This window comes from Raphanus sativus, chromosome 3 (genome assembly GCF_000801105.2).
Source record: "Raphanus sativus cultivar WK10039 chromosome 3, ASM80110v3, whole genome shotgun sequence".
In the NCBI taxonomy this organism is placed as follows: Eukaryota; Viridiplantae; Streptophyta; class Magnoliopsida; order Brassicales; family Brassicaceae; genus Raphanus; species Raphanus sativus.
Genome location: NC_079513.1, coordinates 20,620,324 through 20,641,115, shown reverse-complemented (window position 1 = coordinate 20,641,115; position 20,792 = coordinate 20,620,324). Strand labels below are relative to the sequence as shown.

Below are 20,792 nucleotides of genomic sequence, written 5' to 3'. Positions count from 1 at the left end.
TCTACAAATGGTAGAGCAGCTTATCTGACTCCAGGTTCACTCACGATCAATTCTTCGACCACGCCGTTCTTTGGAAATTCTCGATCCATCGTTGTCTCCCGCGATTTGACCATCAAGTTGATGCTCGACCAATCTTCTATTTTATCTGAACCATGTTGAGTTTGAAATGATCAAAACTCAACATTCCTCTTCATCTTCTGATTCCCAAAAGCTTGGCTCCAAACTCCGACTTTGTCGATCTCGACCATTTTACCCCTAAGGGCGGGTTATCACAGCGGCGGAAGCGGTTATCTCACGATGGCGAGGACTCGTAGTAGCCGTGGCAAGGAGAAAGAAGAAGGTTAGTTTTCCGTCTCTGTTATTTAGCTTGAGGCCTCGCATCGGAGCAATTGGGTTAATTTGTTTAATTTAGGGTTTCTTATGTGGCAGATGCGGCGGATTTAGGTGTCGATAATGTGAAGGAATTGCTACATGAGCGGCTATTTGCGACCGATCGTTTCCCAAGCGAGAGGACAAACATCTAATCGACGTCGGATTACTCGACAACGTAGTTCAAATGGACATTAAACTGCAGTGTACTTATCTGACTTGGACATCAAGAGTACACAAGGACTTGGACGTATAAACTACAGTGTACACAAGGACTGCAGATGTAGAACGGGAGTGTGAAGTGGAAACTATGTTGTGTTGGACACATGGACGCTTTATGTTGTCCACGTGAACGTAGTAGGAGGTTGAAGTGTACACTAGGTCGTTATGGAAATTGAAAATATAGTGTACAAATGGACTTCGACATTTTTTACCTCAAATTGCGTTAGAGGCATGTACATTGAATTAGAGTGTATACATAGACTTCGACAATGAGTGTATATGCAGGGACTTCGAGATGGACTTCAACATCTGTATGCAAGTGTGTAGAAGGACTTATGGACACCATATGTTGTACACCTGGACTTGTGAGAAATGCGGGGTGTACAGGGGTTAAAGATGTGAATGACAAAAACGAGTAGACATGGTTTGTTTAGTGAACACTTGCACATATGGACGTCATATATTGTCCACGCGAACATTAGAGGAACGTACACTAAGACTGCAGATGTAGAAGAGTTGTGTGAAGTGGACATTATGTGGTTTGAGACATGGTCTGTTTAGTGTACACTTGCGCATATGGACGCTATATGTTGTCCACGTGTACATTAGAGGAGTGTGAAGTGTACATTAGGTCGTTATGGACATTCAAATGGACTTCGAAATGGTGTACATAAGATTCATCTAAGGCATGGACATTTAACCAGAGTGTACACATGGACTTCGACAATGAATCTATATACAGGGACTTCTGAAGTGAACTTCTGAATCTATATACAGGGACTTCTGAAGTGTACACGTGAATAAAATAAGTGAACTTATTATGTACAGTGTATAAGTGAACACAGTTAAAAGAAGTGAACTTCTTAAGTTCAGTGTACACGTGGACACAGTTAGTGAAATATATGCATAACATTTATAGGTAATTGATGTGTACATAGACACCATTTTGGTATACAAGAACACGATCGAGACACACATGTACAACAAATCATGCATGTTTTTGGTATACAGGAACGCGATCGAGACACACATATACAACAAATCATGCATGTTTTGCATGTTTATTAATGTACACGTGGACACCAGCGGTGTTGGTATGTACACCATAAATATAGACATAAACACTATCAGTGTACAAATGGACAACATATATTACTGTGAATGTACACGTTAAGTTTAGTCGTGTTTACATGGGATGTACATCATAAATGTAGACATAAACTCCGAGAGCGAGCCGACGGAGGTCCATTCACCAGGGATGACCATGCAATGGTCCAACATTATAACTTGCAAAAATAATTGTAAAAAAAGAGGTTAAAGTTGGATTTGAGAAGATGACAGAAATAATAAGCAGAACAAACCAATTTCTAGCCGCAATCCGTATGAGGAATATGCAGTATCTCTGAAATTTTGTTTTTTTCTTTTTCCATTCAAATGAAGGAGACAACGAAGATGAAAAGGGACTGTGAGATGTAAAAACCCAGAAAATCTGGACTGTATGATGGTGAAATGAAAGATGTAATCGGATAGTTTAGATTTGGTAGATATAAGTCTTGTAAAAAAAAATCAGAGTGGATCTACACCATCCAAAAAAAATAAAGATGAAGGGTGGAGAAATGTTCCCGCTAAAACAAAAGACATAGTTAGTAAGTGGGATAGTGCTTTAGGTTATGTTGTGACAGCTAGTTAAGACAAGTGGGAAGCAGTTACAAAAAACTACCTTAGTAGTGGAAAGTGCTCAATCTTGTAATTAAAAACATGAAACTGTCCTATGGCGTAAATGTTTCTAGATAGAAAGTGGGTTTAGTTAAAAGAAACTGCTCTTGTAGCAAAAACTGTCTCATAGTGTTATAAAAAACATGAAACTGTCTCTGAATGTAATTGTTTCTGCAAATAATCCCGAGTAAGTGAAAATCCTAACCACTATATCTTGAAAAATGGACAAAATCCAATTCTACACGTAAATGACTAAGTCGTGCTAAGAAAAAGGAAAGATTTGGTTCTAGAAGGTTTTTGAGAGGATGAATCATGAAATCGTGATATCCACTTACAAAAGGCATTCTTGTGTGTTTAAGGGTTTTAGGTATAATAACTGTTTGATTGGGGTTTTGAAGTTTACGAGGGAGCAAGCTTCAAGGGATCCTCATAATTACTTCAACATTAGGTTTAGCTGCTTATTTGTTTGTGGCATTGATCTGAGTTTGAATTATTATTAATTTTTTTTTTTTTTTTTTGCAGAATGATGAGTTGTCCAGCTGCTGAGATGGTTGATGGTTCACAAGTCTTGTATCTAGAACAGGCGTTTTGGAGGACTCCTCAGAAACCCTTTCGTCAAGTAACCACTCATTGGCTAACTCTCTTGTTTGATTCCAATACTAAAAGTCTTTATTGATTTTGGTTCGGTTCCCGAGATTATATATGGTGAAGCCGTGTCCGAAAGAGCTGAAATGCGATGTTGAGGTGAGGATATGAGCTCTTCTTTTGTATTTCCAATTAGAGTGTAAAGCAGAGTTTGTTCTGAGAGATGACAGGTAAGTTCATATGCGATCAGAGACGCTGAGTACAGAAATTTCTGTGACCGCCCTAAGGACCAACGCCCACTTCCTGAAGAAGTCATCGGTGTAATTCTTTCTTTTTAAGGTTGTTGAATCAATATAGAGATCGCTCCCTGGTTAACAATATGTATCTGACTGAAACCAATAATAGGACATTGGAGAGCATTTGACGACTATACATCTCAACTGTTGTGACCGAGGGAGACGTTGCTTGTACGACGGCTCAACTTCACCTGGTGGATTTCCAAATTCATGGGTATTGCTGCTCTTGCTATCTCTAGCTTTTTACACTCTTCTTCCTCTTGTTCCACATTTGAAGTAGTTTCATTCTTGGATTGCAGAATGGGGCTAGCTATTGTACTTCAGATCTTGCAGTCTTGAAAAAACAATGAGATACATCTATGGGATCGTGGCTTTGATGAGAATCGAAACCAGGTTCGCCCCATCTTTCTCACTCTTATCGAATTTTTCAGCTAATTACTAAAGAAAATGTAAGCCTGGTAAATAAGTGGGACATTACTACAGGTTTGGGGACCAAAGCAAGGTCCGTACGAGTTCAAGCCAGCGACATACTCAAGCATCAACGAAAACTTGTCTTCTTTGAACATACTTTATCAATCTTCAATCGATAAACCAATACAAGGATCACTCATCTTGCAAGACTAAGCAGCCATTCTCTTACTCTCTGTATATCTCACACTTGTCTTTTATTTCATCTCAACAACATTGAATACCCTTTTTTTTGTACATAGAAAGCTCAACATTTTTACTTCATTATAAATGTCTAACAACTCAGAGATGATTTGTTAATACAAAACGAAACAAGAATGTTTCATGCGGTATTGTTGACATAGAAGTAAAGAGCTGCTAAAGCTAGAGCTCCAACAGCAATTGCTATAGGCAAAGCCTTCCTGCGTGAGATTTGCCATAAGATACAAAAAAAGGTTATGAGAAGAGAGAACCCATAGTGGCAAAAGATGTAAGAAAGGAGAGTCTTTTGTCTTACCCAACGGCTTCATCCCGTTGGAGCTCAGCTTTTCTAGCCTTTCTCACATCCTTGTCATTAACGTTCTTGCTCACATCAGGCATGTACGGTCTGAACCGCCGTTTAGGAGCAGCACACACTGCAAACAACCCCCATTATAACACCATTGAAAACCAAACACAGTTCCTAGAAAAAACCTGGTCAACATTCTAAGTAGTCACCATACCTGGACAGAAGTAATTATCAGGCAACTTATCGAATGGAGTTCTGTCATTGTATATATACCTGTGAAGAATCAATAGAAACAGATGATTAATGATAAATGAACTTTTATAAGTTAGAGAAAGGGAGAGAGGGATATTGGAAGAGACCCGCAATCACGGCAGATATAGGCTTGCTTGGAGGAGACACGCATGGAGAATCTTGGAGCAGAGGAGGAAGATGAAGATTTCGAAAGAGACTTCTTCTTGTTGTTGCCGAGTATCCTCAGCGAGTAATACGGCAAGAAAGATGACGATCTCTGGAGGTTTGAAGTCACCGGGGCTGACGGTTTTCCGGCGTAAAGCGTCGCCGGAGTAACGTACATCGTCGTCATTGAGAAAGGAAGTGTGGTTGGTGGGATCAGTGGAGAGATAGAGAAGATGAAAGTGATGATTGAGAGGAAGAATATAGAAAGAGCGAGAGGATGTGGAAGAGTGTGCTCCTCACAAGCCCATTTCCATTCGCCACGTCAGAAAGTCCCTTTTGCGTAGGTTTAGTAAAGTTTTGTTTTAAAACGTTGCCACGTAACAAAGTGCAGTAATATATAATTAAACTGAACGTATACAACAAACCGACCTTAGCTCAGTTGGTAGAGCGGAAGACTGTAGTTTTTCTCAACAGATAATCTTTAGGTCGCTGGTTCGATTCCGGCAGGTCGGATTTTTTTTTCCATTTTGTAGAATTGTTCTTTTTTTTAACCCTGTAGACCCACCGATACAAAAATCTTATGGCTGCAACATGAGGTTAACTGTTATTCTCTTACCAATAAATCTTTACAAAAACACAACCCATCTTCAGACTTATGAAACCGTCGTATCCTATATCCCACATGATAATCAACTTATTCAACAAGTTGGACACTGATTTGATCCAGCTGTGGCAATCACTAAGCATCCTTATACTCCTCTGAATCTTAAACTTCTGATACTGGACTGCTCTCCAAGATCCCCCATATGGCAATGAAAGCTTCTTGGTAATACAAGTTCCTACTCTTTCTCCTCTTCAGACACGTCCTTTTTTTTTTTTTGAACACCCCTCTTCAGACACGTCCATCAACACTAAAAATCCGTGTCAGGCACAAAACCTTGAGACTTAGTTTTCTGTATCACCTCTTCTAACAGTTTGTATACAGCATTTGTCTCTATATGAGATGTGTAACCATGGAGGAGGAAACAAGAGATGGGTATGCTCCGTATCCGACCTTAAAGTTCTGACCATGTGCTTGAAAGAACACATTTGGAATTTGATGGAGCTTTTGCATTATTCAAGAACTTGTTTCAACATCACAAAAAAAAAGAAAATACTTGTGAAATCACAATTACTAGAGGCAGAGCCTAGCAGTAAAAGTTAAATAATCATTTATAAAACTGAAACTAATAGGGAGATTCAAGACAAACTTCAATTCAGTTCCCCATGTAAATGATGTTGAGGCCTATAAATAAGAAATTGGTCTGTAAAAATCTATATTAATTTTAGAATGATGACTAAGCCAACATTAAGCTTACTATCCTGAACAGAAAGACATATGAGAGATCATGAGATCTTGTGCAGACCAATGTTGAGATCAGAAGATATGGAGATGAGAAGTGGTTGAGAGTAATGCCATTCCGCTTTAAACACTCTCTTCTGATGAGCTTTTATCGACTGCGTCGGTTTACGAGCATTGTACCTTACCACCACCACAGACAACAACAACACTCTTGTTTAAAAATCACAAATCCAATACTAATCACACCATTTGATGCTGAAAGAGTTTTTACCTACCTGATGTCAAAAACATGGATAACCGGGTCAGCTGAACCAGAAGTGATATGTAAACCATCAGGAGACCAAGACTGGTTTATCAAAGCTGATTGTGATTCACTACTGTCTTGCTTCCAACCAAACGAATGGAGTTCGGTTCTCCTTAACCTGATATCAAACAGTCGAAGCTGTTTCTCCGGTTCCCTGTCAAGATTCCACATTAGTGAACTCATGATTAAAAAAAAACATATTTATTCTTCTTTACCCGGATTGAACCATAAAGAGATTGAAGTCACAAGGATTGGAGAGAACGCTCATGCATTTATACTCAATCTGATGCTTGTAGTCCGCTCTACCAACTTGAACATCAAACCCGTATATCCTCTTGTCTGCTCCAACCGACAAAACAACGTTCTTGTTTCTCATCCCATCGACTCCCATCACAGCAGCTGAGTGTAGATTCCTGTGTAGAGTTTTGGACTTCCATTTGTTTACTTCATCATCAGCATCAGTCTCGTTCCATAGAACAACAGCGTGATCACTTCCTCCCGTCACAAAGCATGTGTTTTCCCACGGCATGAACTTTATGTTGTTGATTATCCCTTTCACGTGTGGTTTATTCTCCAAGAAAGTAACCTTTTAACAAGAACAAAATACTTAGAAGAAAAATGCTAGTTTGTGTGTGTGTGTGTGTGTGTTGGTGTTTGTTACCCCGCGGGTCTTGTTGAGATTTAGGATGGATATCTGAGAATCAGCATCGTCTGCAGTGTATACAGAGAAAAGGGTGTGCCCGGATGGGTGCCAGGCCATATCTTCTCCCCATCTTCTTTGTTTTTGAGATAAACAGTCGGTGGTACTAAGCAATGATGCAGACAATCTGCAAATGAGACTTAGTTAGGGTCTTGATCTTGTTTACATTTGCTTCTCCCTAATTTATAATGCATTAGCACATTTGCTCCATTCGTTCTGTTCTGTTCTGTTCTGTTCTGTTTACTATGTAAGCTAATCCTTCTATAGTTGGCATACTAACAAATTAACAATATATACAACAAAGAAGATATCAAGCACCATAAGCTTCCTCATTCCTAAGTTAGTGCCAACCAAACCAAAATCAATAGAGCAAGTGCTTTCCAAATACAATCTACTCAGACAAGAGAATGACTTTAAAGTGGTGGGGAGAAAGAAAAAAGAAAACAAACCTTCCAGGTTGCAGTTGCCATAAACTGACCATGCCATCCAGAGAACTTAATGATGATAACATAAAAGGAAAAGTATATCAGATTCCAGAATCTATTTCAAAAGTACAATAATAGCAGACTAATGGGGGTCTTTTGTACCTTGTTGCAAACAGCTGCTCATTTACAGGACAGAGAATCAAGCTTCTTAGCTTCCTCTTGTGCTGACTGGAGATTTGGTTGCTAGAGTGACACTTGATTGTAGTTGGTGAAGAGTTTCTAGCTATAAACCGAATCAACTCTTTATGCTCCTTTTGCTCTGCATTAAATGCTCGAAACCACATCAGTTAATATTAGTTTCGTCCCAAAAGTCATTCGAACCATAATGGTCAGAGTCTTTTCCAGAACGATCCCTGGTTAGAATTTTAACATAGCAAAAAGACCAAGAACGAAGTGGAGGAAAACTAACAAATCAGACTATCCTACGAATGCGTTAAAAAACATTGTGTTACTGCTATCTCTGTTAAAACTTAGTTTTAACAATATGTTTGTTGTCATTTATGTTTTATGTAATATGTTACATTGATTTAAATCAATTAAAATTAGATGTTATAAAATAAAAAAAACTTACCGAACTTCCTTTTTGTCCCTCTATCTTGATCTCGGCTAGCTTTAAGATTAGGGCTGTCACGAGAAGATGTTTGTTTCACAGCAACAGTTTTGGTCTTGGAGTTGGAGAAACTGTCACGAGAAGATGTTTCAGGCTTTTGCTTCACAACAACAGTGTTGTTGGCCTTTGACTTGGAGATACTACTATTACTACTTGTTAGAGGAGCAGAGGGTTTAAGAATCTTGCTAGGTGATGGAGATGGATAGTCTCTCCTAGAAGGAGTAACGTTTCTTGTAGATTCATCATTCTTTGCACTATTAATACCAATAGATAAATCATCATCGTCATGGCCACGAAGGTTAGCTAACTTAGCTTTTGAATCTCTCAGACTTCTTTGCGCTTCAATAAGCTGAGAAAGCCCCCCAAAAAAAATTAAATTCATATCATTTCCTAGAAAGGGAAGTTAAACCGGTAGCCAGATCCCGGGTTTTAGTTGTTTTTACGGGCTTTATAGGATTTTTAAATAATATTTTTTAAACTAAACCGAACTACATATGAGACCACACAATTTTTCAATTTAACTGCAGGCCGGGTCGGATTTTAAAATACTCAATATAACATTTTATTTATAAATGTAAATGTATAAGAATACATATTTATATCAAATAAAATTTTGAAATGTTTTGAAAATAATTCCGCGCTTTGAAAGTGCAGATCAAAATCTAGCAGCATCTTATGTGTTTACGAGTTATATCCTAAACTAGCAGTAGAAAAATTCAGTTATACGGATTATTAAATAATATTTTTTTCCTAAAACACAACCAAATTACAAACCGGATTGTTGGGTTTATCAGTTTAACTGCAGGTCTGGATCCGATTTAAACAAAAATTGGGTATAAGTGTATAGTTATGCAACATCACAAATTCAATACAATTTTCGAAACTTCTTACTAATATTTTTTAAAAAATAGTATACACAAATATGATTATAAAAGACATAAATATGATTAAAAATACAAATATAAAAATTAAATTGCTAAAAAGCTAAACTAAAAACAAAAATATACCCGCCCTCTGAAGGCGGGTCAGAATCTAGTTACTACTTGTTAGAGGAGCAGAGGGTTTAAGAATCTTGCTAGGTGATGGAGATGGATAGTCTCTCCTAGAAGGAGTAACGTTTCTTGTAGATTCATCATTCTTTGCACTATTAATACCAATAGATAAATCATCATCGTCATGGCCACGAAGGTTAGCTAACTTAGCTTTTGAATCTCTCAGACTTCTTTGCGCTTCAATAAGCTGAGAAAGCCCCCCCAAAAAAAATTAAATTCATATCATTTCCTAGAAAGGGAAGTTAAAAAGTCTAGAAAAGGGAAGGAGGACACAAACAGAACCTTGGTTTGGTAGTTAGATATGTGGTGCTTGAGACGATCTATCTCAGCTGAACGGTGCTCTACTAAAGCGACGAGGGCTTGTTCCTGCTCTTCTCTGCTACCGACATTATTACCTTCTTCTTTTTCTTGTTCTTGTCTTTTCGATTTGGGTGTCTGAAGCTCGCTCATTTCGGATTGTTTGAGCTTTAAAACGACAAAAGGGGATCTCTGATCGTCCGTTTACGTTTGTCTTGGTTTCAGCAAGATAGAGAGGCTTCCCTTTCATTGGTTAGCAATAGAAAGTTAGAGACATAATTTAGTTTTCTTTTTTAAAAGGTAAATAGTGAAAATAGGCTATTTTTAGACCGGATGGTAAATACTTCCATGGGTATATCTCTTCCCATTAATGTCAAATTAATACTTTTTCTCTATTTCTAAAAAATCTGTCTTAGAGATTTTTTTTTGTTGATCTAGAATAGGATAAACTATGAAAACATCTTAATATAATGGTTAATATTTAAAGATTTATACATCCATACATGTGATTCGAATCCCAAACTATGTAATTTCTTGAAAATTATAAGATATTTATGTTTCGAAAAAACAATTTATTGAACCATTATACAGACAACAAAATAAAAGCTTACAGAGGTTCTTTAACAGAAATGAATCTTCATAAGACGATTCAGATAATGTAGTTAAACGTAAATTTTTATAAAGTTTGTAATATTGTCAGTTGTCGAATTGTTTTTATGTAATCTTTCTCGTAATTATATTATCACGATAAATCAACGATAAAGAGAATCTGGTCATCTCATTAATTAGAATTGGAGAATAGAGTTGTTGTACCAGCAAAGATAGGTTATAAAATTATGACTTGTACAATAGGTCCAAAAATATTTTTTCTATGCATTAACTGATAGTAAATTTTAAACTTTAAAAAATTAATTATATTTATTAAAATCTTATTGGTAAAGACTATGGAAAATAGTTAATTATGAAAATAACATACGTATTAAATTTTATATGCTTTCTAAAAAATATTCCTTTCAAGAAAATATATTTATTATATTTTCAATGCATTAATTAATGATAATATTTAAACTTAAAAATATAATTATGTTTTTTAAACTATATTGGTTAAAAGTTATGAAAAATAATTAAATATAAAAATACTTCATCCATATCAAAATAATATATATTCTAGAATTTTCAAACTTCTTAAAAAAACACGTAAAATTTTGACAATAAATGTATTAATTTCTATATTTAACTATTTTCTATGATTTTTAACCAATAAAAATTCAGTAAATATAATTAATATTTTTGAAACTTACTATTTATCATTATTACATACATTGAAAAGGTAAAATATAGATTTTTTAGAAAAAAAAATATTTTTCTAAAACATGGATCATGTTGAAAAGGAGGGAAATTTTATATATTATCTTAATAAAGTGTGAAAATTTAAAACATACACATTTTTGAAAGAAAGCAAGTATCTCTTAGCATAATTTTATTTTTAAGTATATTTTCTATCTAATTAATGAATTAAATAAATTTTTAAGTGATTGTCTCTAACTTTCTCTATTTTCTCACTCTAGTTTATAGAGAGATTCAATTTCTGACCTATGATAGATTTCATCTTTGCAATATATTTCTGATTTTTTCTGTTGTTTTTTTTTAAATACTTATGGCCTTCTTCATCTGTGCTTTTTCTCCACCCTTATGGACTTCACAAATATGAAATACTTAATTCTTGGAGAGCTAGTATCTACTTATCTAGAGTGAGCTAACCGTAGGTGCCAAGTTTTCTATCCTATTTTTTGAAGAGTGTTTCAAGATGTTTACACTAGATTGTACACATTTGCAGCAGAAAATAGTTAGTGTATGTTTAGTTTTGCTAACCATTTTTCGCCTACCTTGTTTGGAATTTCAGCTACAAGCAGTGTAGACGTCCTTGCCTCTCAGGAGAAAAAAAGAGGGTAAAATCTGCTAACAACTGCACCCTGTGGTTTTTTATTTTATTTTACATCCCTCCTCAGCTAAGTCTGTGTTTGTTTATATAGTGAATCTCTGTTTTCTTTTCTACTTCAATACTAAATTCTCTGCATGTTAAATTCTCACGTAACACTAAAAAGCCTTAACAAGCGAATTAGAAAGTAATAGTTGTTCGTTAAGAAACATAAGTCTTAACTTGGTGTTCAACTTTTCAAATTTATCTTTTCTTTAGTCTAACTCTTTTTTTTTTAAGTTGCTCAGAATCTCAGACATGCATTTTCTGTGTCAATAGGACAACGTGTATAGATGAAAAGAGTTTGATCAGATAAAGCTGTACTTTTCGTAGACCATATTCAAACATGTTTATTTATAAGTTTTCCTTTGTCAGTCAGTGTACGAACATGAATTCATAACCAGCTTCTGTCCGCTTTGACTGTAATTTATAACATTATATGGAGTTAAACTGTAAATAACATGATCGTTTAGATGTACAACTCTGTTTTCTTCCCAAGCTTCATTTGACTCCACTTGGCCAATAAGTTTCACTGTTCTTGACTCATTTCTCTTTCAAACATACTCTCTCTCTCTCTCTCCAGAACCCATTTTTAGAGAATCTCTCTTACAACAGACCTCTCTCACCATGTCTGAAAGTGAAGAAGAAGTTGATCTTCCCCGTTTCTTCAAGGTCTTCCTCTCAGAAACTGCTTCTGAATCCATGGTACATCATCTCCTCTTCTCTTTCTGTTTTCTTTTTTTGTAATAAGTAGAAAGTATTAGTGGGGGCGAGTTATGGTATAGAAGCAAAGAATCTTTAGTTGCTTAGGGTGAAGATTCTGGATTTGTTCCTTTGTTTCTCTTCATACGTCTAAATCTTATTGATTTTAGTTACAATGAGTTTCTGAGATGTTTTATGCTTCTGTGTGTTTGGTGATTATCAGGCGATTCCGAAGTCTTTCAGTGAGCATCTTCAAGACCCACTGCCACAAACAGCTAAGCTCCAAGGCATGGGAGGTGGTGTTTGGACTGTGAGCTTCAAGAAAATACGTGACTGTGCGTATTTCACTTCAGGGTGGTCCAAGTTTGCAGAGGACCATGAGCTCAAGGACGGAGAGTTCTTGACCTTTGTCTACGACGGTTCCCACACTTTTGAAGTCAGTGTCTTTGGTCGTTCTGGTTGTAAAGAGATGAGAGCTATCGTGGAGACAGTCAACCTCTCTGATGCTAACTCTGACGAAGAAGAAGAAGAAGAAGATTCTTCAGTGGCTGCTGATTCAGACGAGGAGGAAGAAGAAGAAGGTGATGATGATCCTTCATTCGATGCTGGCGAAGATGATGAAGTCAGCCAGGGTCTGTGCCCTGTTGACAGTGATGAGACAGTATCAAATGCTGAAGGTGAGATAGTTCTTTGTAGTACTTACTTACTTACTAGCTAACTAACACACAAACTTGTTGCTGAAGCATGTTTGTTTTTGTCTCAGTTGTTGCAGGGTTTTCGAGTTTGGAGGTTGAGTCTAATCCATGCTTTACTACCACCCTCAAGAACAGGATTTATGAGCTGGTAATAATATAAAAGATTAAAAGATTTGTTTACTGTCTTTATCCCTTCTCTTAATATGGTTGTGGCTTATACATGTGTTTGTTGGGTTTTGTGTGTTATGCAAGTTGATTCCTGCAATTGTGGTGAAAGAACATAGGCTTACGTTTTGTGACCGCATCAAGTACATTGATGGAGAAGGGATCATGTATGGGGCTAAAGAGAAATGGTCTGACGATAGGATTTGCTTCAAAGGATGGGACAGAATTTGTAGAAGGAACAGGCTTAAAGAGTTTGATGTTGTCCACTGCGAGATGCTTCATATATATCAGGAAGAAAGTTCACTCAATCAAGATCACAATCACACGTGGACGTTGAATCACTCATCATCATCATCATCATCATCACCACACCCTTCATCCATCACTCATCATCATCATCACTATCATGAGATCTACGGCTTTTGTTTGTTTTAGGTTTGTTGTAGTTTTCTTATCAGGTTTAACCTTAGTAGTACCTTCTTTATCCCCAAGGAACCGTGTGAACTTAATGCTTTCATGTTGTATTTTGAATGCTTATTATGTAATGCATCTATGACTTTTGAAGTATGTTTCCAAACTGACAAAAAATCCAACAAACATGACATATAACACAGAGACAGTGGAGTTGTACATAGTGATTTATATTTTGATAGAAAGACTAAAAGCATTAGAAAACTAATATCCCTACATATCTCACAGACATCACTAGTACCCCTGAGAACATTCTAATGTTGGCTGCAATAAAAAGGAAGCACTGCAATGCTCATTCGTGATCCTCATGTCATGCTCTTCTTCTGGAGCTGGATAGCTGATGTCTCCATTTTCTCTATGCAGACATTAAACCAAAAGAGATAGTTGCTCTTTTACATTATCTGCAGGTTTCTTGTCAAGTTCATATTCAACAGCTCATTTTACGAACAAACATGGGACATAAAAATGAAAAAAACCCTAACTGACACAGCTTGACTGCAGCAGTTTTTTGGTTGTTGGTCCCAGTTTTTTGCTTCACAACAACAGTGTTGGTCTTTGACTTGGAGATACTACTATCACTTGTACGAACAGAGGGCTTAAGAATCTTGCTAGGTGACGGAGATGGATAGTCTTGCCTAGAAGGAGTAACGTTTCTTGTAGATTCTATCTACAGCTCTAGATAAAGTTAATGGGTTATAATTGAGAAGTTTTAACGATGTAAAATGTAGAAAATAGAAAACATATTCACAACAGATATATGCATAGACTCTCTAAATATACGTAGCCTAATACAATATATTATATAGTAAGAGAGTTAATGAAAAAGTCTTGTAGTATAAAATTGCAGAAAAAACTTCCAGGACATTTAAGAGCTTCTCCACCACCAAGCTTAGTATCTAAGAACGTATGCACTGGAGATTTAGAGATCGGTTGTGCGACCAGCAGCATTGCTACTACTGGCTTTGTCATCTTTCTTGGTAGACACTACTTTCTTGCGTTTCCTCTCAGATTGTGGCTCCTTTGCCTTTAGTTCATTGCACAATGACCTCAAAGACGCAGCTAAATTATCGTTTCTGTGCGCTGCAAAATATATACGAGAGTCAGAAGGAACATGAAGAGCATGTGAGTGAGAGAGGAACGGAACAGTTAGTACCTGAGAGAACAACATCGTCCATATTCACAACTTTGCGTCCAGCATGATGAGCAAAGAGTTCAAGGTCCTTTGCAACATTCTCTGTTGCTCACAACAAACAAGCAAACAAAAAAACTTTTAGACGAAAACTGTTGTTTCCTTTTTCCTCTAATCTTCTACAAGAGTTTTAGCATAACAAGCATTAACCAAAAGCATCCACCACACAACCCCATTCAAGGAAACCTCACTATCTAGGCCAGATATGTTGAACAAGATTCGTTTATTTTGCTTTTCTAATTTGCACAAGCAATGACCAGTCTGTATTTCCCTGAAGCCTATGATTTAAGATTTGAAACAAAAGCTTTTTAAATTAAAAGAGATCAAACCTGCATATTTGAAGGCTAGATCAGCCACGCATGCTACAACAGGTCCTGCTATCTCCATTCCACTTTTCTTTGCTGCTCAAACAAAAAACTCAAAATCGATTCATCAATCGAAAATCCCCAAATCTAATTCGAGATCCAAGCTATGTGGACCATCGATTCAATCATTTAAGGTAATATCGATTCGACTCAACACAGATGGGGAAATCAAATTGAAATTTGGAGAATCGATTGAAAAATGAGAGGAGAGGCGAGAGAGAGAGAGAGAGAGAGAGAGAGAGGATCTAACCCTCGGCTTCGGCGATAGAGATAGCGGAGAGTCTGAATCGGTCTCTGATGAGATCGTCCATGGAGTCTTCTTCAACCATTAGGTCTTCCTGCAGATCGCTTACGTCCATGGCGTTTAGCAATGTCCTAGGTTTTCGCCTGCTCTGCTTCCGATAACTAAGGAGGGAGATTTTTACGCGGGAATGCAAGACACTAAGCGCAGCGTTTTAATCTGGATCTCCACTGACACATGACATAAACCGCAGCGTTTTAATCTGAAAGATTATAGTACGGAGTAGAGGATGGCTGGATGGGTGGCCCATCAAGAAACCACTTACAATAAGAGCCCATTAACGTTTACGGGATTTGATTCTTCCTTTCCTATCAACTATGGGAGTATTTGAGTGCTCAGCTCACCTTGCCTCTCTTTAACTTTATCTTAAAAACTGAGTATAGGTTTTTATTTGATATATTTATTTTGCCCCATGTGTGTCATTACTGGTCTGTATACTGAAGATATTTCCATATATATAAAAATGAGGCTGTATTTGATCCATGTCACGCTCTCGGCTTCTATGAAAATAAGTGGACGAACGAACATAAGTGGTAACGTCTACATAAATGGAAAAGGAATAATTTTTTTGTTTTTTAAAACGAGAAAAATTGATGTCGTACACGCAAGCTCTAACATAAAACGTAATTGACAAACGAATCCTTTGTCCAGATGCATTAAGAGACCGATATTAACAGGGTACAATAGTAATTTCCAATAACCACTGAGTTTAATTGTCACGTGTCACGATCTTAGACTCTTTGAATCGGACGGTGGTGAGTTTCATGTAGCGAAATTCTCTTTTGGCTGTTCGAAACATTGGTTCAGCTCTGTACCGACCATGTAATATTCACATTTCATACGAACCGAATCATGTATTTTAGGTTCGCGTTATACATTCTATACTGAAATTTCATTAAATTGACCAAACTACTGACTTTCTCCGTCATTTTGCGAGTCGATTAAAAACCGGTCGGTAGATGACCCAAACCGAACCGATACGTATGTCGGTTTAGCTCCTGATATTTTTCAGTTGTATAAAGAAAAAAGAAGAATCGAAGGAGAGAGATAAGATAGGGTGAAGATCAAACCACATCCATCTGTTTTCTTCATTTCTCTCTCTTTCTCTTTCCCTTCTTCATCTTATCGTCTTCGGTCGACCTTTGATCCTGCGTTCGATTCCGGTGAGGACACTTTTACTTAAAATTCGCGTTTTGGATCCTCTCAGAAAGATTCTCGGTCGTCGGTGGTGCTTGTTCTTTAGCTTTTTGAAGCTAACAGCTTCATAATTGTCAAACCTAGGGTTTTGAGTATTTATTTGAGCTTAAGTAGAATTCTATTTTCTGAGCTAAGTTGTGTGTTGAGACTTCTAAAGTTGCTTCGTAGATGATTCTAGTTAACTCGAATCCAAGCTTGATAGTATCTGAAATTAGGTCTTTTGTAGTCTTGAGATTCATTTTGATAAATGATTTAATGAGTATAGCTGTTATACTAACTCCTTTTTTTATCTTGATTGATTTTTAGGAAGTCATGGCTATGGCCACAAGGGTGATGTCTCAATCTACTCCACTGTCTCTGGCCTGTTCCCAGAGGAACGTTCCCTCTCCTGGATCCGGCAGCTCAAAAAGATCGGTGAAAATGATGTGCACTCAGCTACAAGTCTCTGGTTCAAGAATGCAAGGCTTTATGGGGTTGCGTGGGAACAATGTCTTAGATACTCTAGGGAGATCCCGTCAGAGTTTCGGCGGTAAGGTGCGGCATGCGATGAGTGTGCCTAAAGGGAAAGGTAGCCGGGGTGTGGTCAAAGCGATGTTTGAGAGGTTTACTGAGAAAGCTATCAAGGTTATTATGCTTGCTCAGGAGGAAGCTAGGAGATTAGGCCACAATTTCGTGGGGACCGAGCAGATTCTTCTTGGTCTTATTGGTGAGGGCACTGGGATTGCTGCTAAGGTTTTGAAGTCTATGGGGATTAACCTTAAGGATGCGCGTGTGGAGGTTGAGAAGATTATTGGAAGGGGGAGTGGGTTTGTTGCTGTTGAGATCCCGTTTACTCCTCGTGCGAAGCGTGTTCTTGAACTCTCACTGGAAGAAGCTCGCCAACTCGGTAAGTGCTTTCTCTATAGCAAGTGTTTTGCTTTAATCTTTTGCTGTTAGCTGTTTGGATACTCATTTTATTTTCCATTTTACTTCCTAGTCTACCTATTTCCTTGGGTTAATTACATCTTGCGTGAATTATCAGGTCACAACTACATCGGTTCGGAGCACCTTCTTCTTGGGTTGCTACGTGAAGGTGAAGGTGTTGCTGCTCGAGTCCTTGAGAATTTAGGAGCAGATCCTAGTAATATTCGCACTCAGGTAAAGTAGTCTCCCCTTTGGTAAAATTATATTTTCATTTTGATAAATTTTTGACTAATAAAACAAAGCATTACTAACGTAACGGAATTGGATGGCTAGGTGATACGCATGGTGGGTGAGAACAATGAGGTCACAGCTAATGTTGGAGGAGGAAGCGGCAGCAATAAGATGCCAACTCTTGAAGAGTACGGGACAAACTTGACGAAGCTGGCTGAGGAGGTAATTATTTGTCGACGACCTTAGGTCCTTAACTGTATGTTGCAGAGATGATGTTATTCTAACGCTTACCCAAATTTTTTGTTTCACTTCAGGGTAAATTGGACCCAGTTGTTGGTAGGCAGCCGCAAATAGAACGTGTGGTGCAAATTCTTGGCAGGAGAACCAAGAACAACCCCTGTCTCATTGGAGAACCTGGTGTTGGTAAGACAGCTATTGCCGAAGGACTAGCGCAGCGTATTGCCAGTGGAGATGTTCCTGAAACCATTGAAGGGAAGAAGGTAAGCACAATTCCTGTCTGTCTCTTAGTCTCGTTGAAAAGTTTGCCACTTAAGAAATCAATGGTTATAAATGAGTGGGAAAGTCCGTCTTATCTCCTGACTTCAAATTTTTCATGCAATGCATACTGGCTATGAGTCACGGATTCCAATTTGGGATTCTTTCTAATGCCAAAAGGATCCGAAAAATGACATTACTGCATAGTTTCTCTGTCAGCACACTGGTTTTACGCAGATTAACTCTCTGATACTTGTTTTTGTGAGAGATGTTTATGCTACTTTAATAGTATGAACAATGTTCTTAGCAATTTAGACTCACCTCACAACTTAGTATTTTGGAGTAATCTGATGGTTCTTGTGTTTTCTCCTTTTGTGCAACTTCAGGTTATAACACTTGACATGGGTCTTCTGGTTGCTGGAACGAAATATCGTGGAGAGTTTGAAGAGAGATTGAAAAAGCTTATGGAGGAGATTAAACAGAGTGATGAGATCATCTTGTTTATCGATGAAGTGCACACTTTGATTGGAGCAGGAGCAGCGGAAGGTGCAATTGACGCTGCTAACATTTTAAAACCAGCTCTCGCTAGAGGTGAATTGCAGGTAATCATTCTGTTTGATCCGATCCACATCACATGACAACGTTCTACACTTTTTTTTAATAACTAATTATCAGTATTAACCATTCTGTTATAAATCACGGCAGTGCATTGGAGCGACAACATTAGACGAATACAGGAAGCACATTGAGAAAGACCCTGCTTTGGAAAGAAGATTTCAGCCAGTGAAAGTACCTGAACCTACTGTGGATGAAACTATTCAGATCCTAAAGGGTCTGCGAGAGCGATATGAAATCCATCACAAGCTTCGTTACACTGACGAGTCTTTGGTAGCAGCTGCACAGTTGTCATACCAGTATATCAGGTAACTGATCTCTCAGATTAATAGTTAAATAGCTTTATTCTTAGACTTTCTGTTGATGGTGTTATAAGAGTTACATCTGATTGTAATTTTATTACAGCGATCGTTTCCTTCCTGACAAGGCAATTGACTTGATCGATGAAGCTGGTTCTCGGGTTCGACTTCGTCATGCACAGGTGTGGGTTAATCACATGCTAGGCGTCGGTTAGTTACCATTTTTCTATTTTGTTTCTATAATTATTTGACTTGCTCGATTACGCAGGTCCCTGAGGAAGCTAGGGAGCTTGAGAAGGAGCTTAGGCAGATAACAAAGGAGAAGAATGAAGCTGTCCGTGGCCAGGACTTCGAGAAGGTACACACATACCATTTATATTTATTCCTTGCATAATTGTTTTACATGTCGTAAAAGGAGCTTTATGAGATGTAAATTTCATTTTAGGCTGGGACACTTCGGGATAGAGAAATTGAGCTCAGAGCTGAGGTATCTGCTATCCAAGCAAAAGGCAAGGAAATGAGCAAAGCAGAGAGTGAGACTGGTGAGGAAGGTCCTATGGTGACAGAGTCAGACATCCAACACATTGTGTCTTCATGGACTGGTATCCCTGTAGAAAAGGTATCAACCGATGAGTCTGATCGCCTCCTCAAGATGGAAGAAACCCTCCACAAACGTGTCATAGGCCAAGATGAAGCTGTAAAAGCCATAAGCCGAGCCATTCGCCGTGCACGTGTTGGACTCAAGAACCCTAACCGTCCAATAGCCAGTTTCATATTCTCTGGTCCTACCGGTGTCGGGAAATCAGAGCTTGCCAAAGCTTTGGCAGCTTATTACTTTGGATCTGAAGAAGCCATGATTCGTCTAGATATGAGTGAGTTCATGGAGAGGCACACAGTCTCAAAACTCATAGGTTCGCCTCCTGGATACGTCGGTTACACTGAAGGAGGTCAGCTAACAGAAGCAGTTAGACGTCGCCCTTACACAGTCGTTCTGTTCGACGAGATAGAGAAAGCCCACCCAGATGTTTTCAACATGATGCTTCAGATCCTCGAAGATGGTAGGCTAACAGACAGCAAAGGAAGAACAGTGGACTTCAAAAACACGCTTCTTATCATGACATCGAACGTAGGAAGCAGTGTGATTGAGAAAGGAGGAAGACGTATTGGTTTCGACTTGGACTACGACGAGAAAGACAGCAGCTACAACAGAATCAAGAGCCTTGTGACCGAGGAGCTGAAACAGTACTTCAGACCGGAGTTCCTCAACAGGCTCGACGAGATGATTGTGTTCAGACAGCTAACGAAGCTGGAAGTGAAGGAAATTGCGGACATTCTGTTACAGGAGGTGTTTGAGAGGCTGAAGAAGAAGGAGATCGAGCTTCAGGTGACTGAGAGGTTCAGAGAGAGAGTAGTGGACGAAGGTTACAACCCGAGCTATGGAGCGAGACCTTTGAGAAGAGCCATCATGAGACTTTTAGAGGATAGTATGGCAGAGAAGATGCTAGCGAGAGAGATCAAGGAAGGAGACTCGGTGATTGTGGACGTTGACTCTGAAGGTAAAGTGACTGTGCTAAATGGTGGAAGTGGCACTCCGACAACATCCTTGGAGGAGCAGGAAGATTCTCTCCCCGTTGCTTGAAATAAAAAAAAGAGAAGTGTGTTTCTTCTCTCTTCTTTTGCTTTCCCCCCCCCCCCCCCCCCCCCCCCTTGAACGAATTTGGCAAAAGAAGAGTCTCAATGAGATACTTCGGGGTTTCGTAATATACATTTCTATATATGTAACCAATGTAATGTATAGATGACATTGTGTAGCTTCTTTTTCAATGCTTTTTAAGGGCTTGCTTTGGTGCCACTGTG

At 38.2% G+C, this 20,792-nt stretch overlaps 4 protein-coding genes, 1 non-coding gene and 2 pseudogenes across 5 annotated transcripts; 4 read left to right on the top strand and 3 right to left on the bottom strand.

The window, feature by feature from the left end:
- Nucleotides 1-860: 860 nt before the first annotated feature.
- On the top strand, nt 861-3,812 carry LOC130510086 (chromophore lyase CRL, chloroplastic-like; annotated as a pseudogene).
- Nucleotides 3,813-3,899: 87 nt separating this feature from the next.
- On the bottom strand, nt 3,900-4,853 carry LOC108844611 (uncharacterized). The gene is made up of 4 exons (XM_018617894.2): nt 4,503-4,853; nt 4,358-4,416; nt 4,153-4,270; nt 3,900-4,057 (listed from the first exon to the last, which is right to left on the bottom strand). The coding sequence occupies exons 1-4, from the start codon at nt 4,724-4,726 to the stop codon at nt 3,979-3,981; spliced, it is 480 nt and encodes a 159-aa protein (XP_018473396.2). The 5' UTR covers nt 4,727-4,853; the 3' UTR covers nt 3,900-3,978.
- A 110-nt stretch (nt 4,854-4,963) lies between these two features.
- On the top strand, nt 4,964-5,052 carry TRNAY-GUA (transfer RNA tyrosine (anticodon GUA)). Its single transcript is given in 2 exon segments — nt 4,964-5,000; nt 5,017-5,052. It is a non-coding gene; the product is annotated as a tRNA-Tyr (tRNA).
- A 681-nt stretch (nt 5,053-5,733) lies between these two features.
- On the bottom strand, nt 5,734-9,588 carry LOC130509203 (uncharacterized). The gene is made up of 8 exons (XM_057004940.1): nt 9,315-9,588; nt 7,942-8,329; nt 7,473-7,629; nt 7,335-7,379; nt 6,847-7,012; nt 6,401-6,771; nt 6,157-6,339; nt 5,734-6,061 (listed from the first exon to the last, which is right to left on the bottom strand). Exons 1-8 carry the CDS (start codon nt 9,480-9,482, stop codon nt 5,926-5,928), a joined length of 1,614 nt encoding a protein of 537 aa, XP_056860920.1. The 5' UTR covers nt 9,483-9,588; the 3' UTR covers nt 5,734-5,925.
- A 2,346-nt stretch (nt 9,589-11,934) lies between these two features.
- Nucleotides 11,935-13,445, top strand: LOC108846849 (B3 domain-containing protein REM20-like; annotated as a pseudogene).
- Nucleotides 13,446-14,029: 584 nt separating this feature from the next.
- LOC108846096 (protein MHF1 homolog) lies at nt 14,030-15,445 on the bottom strand. Its single transcript, XM_018619304.2, has 4 exons — nt 15,145-15,445; nt 14,859-14,930; nt 14,494-14,574; nt 14,030-14,420 (listed from the first exon to the last, which is right to left on the bottom strand). The coding sequence occupies exons 1-4, from the start codon at nt 15,251-15,253 to the stop codon at nt 14,260-14,262; spliced, it is 423 nt and encodes a 140-aa protein (XP_018474806.1). The 5' UTR covers nt 15,254-15,445; the 3' UTR covers nt 14,030-14,259.
- A 755-nt stretch (nt 15,446-16,200) lies between these two features.
- Nucleotides 16,201-20,787, top strand: LOC108847153 (chaperone protein ClpC1, chloroplastic). Its single transcript, XM_018620339.2, has 10 exons — nt 16,201-16,358; nt 16,699-17,278; nt 17,414-17,529; nt 17,629-17,748; nt 17,841-18,026; nt 18,408-18,623; nt 18,727-18,944; nt 19,042-19,117; nt 19,204-19,293; nt 19,381-20,787. The coding sequence occupies exons 2-10, from the start codon at nt 16,705-16,707 to the stop codon at nt 20,572-20,574; spliced, it is 2,790 nt and encodes a 929-aa protein (XP_018475841.2). The 5' UTR covers nt 16,201-16,358; nt 16,699-16,704; the 3' UTR covers nt 20,575-20,787.
- Nucleotides 20,788-20,792: the final 5 nt, after the last annotated feature.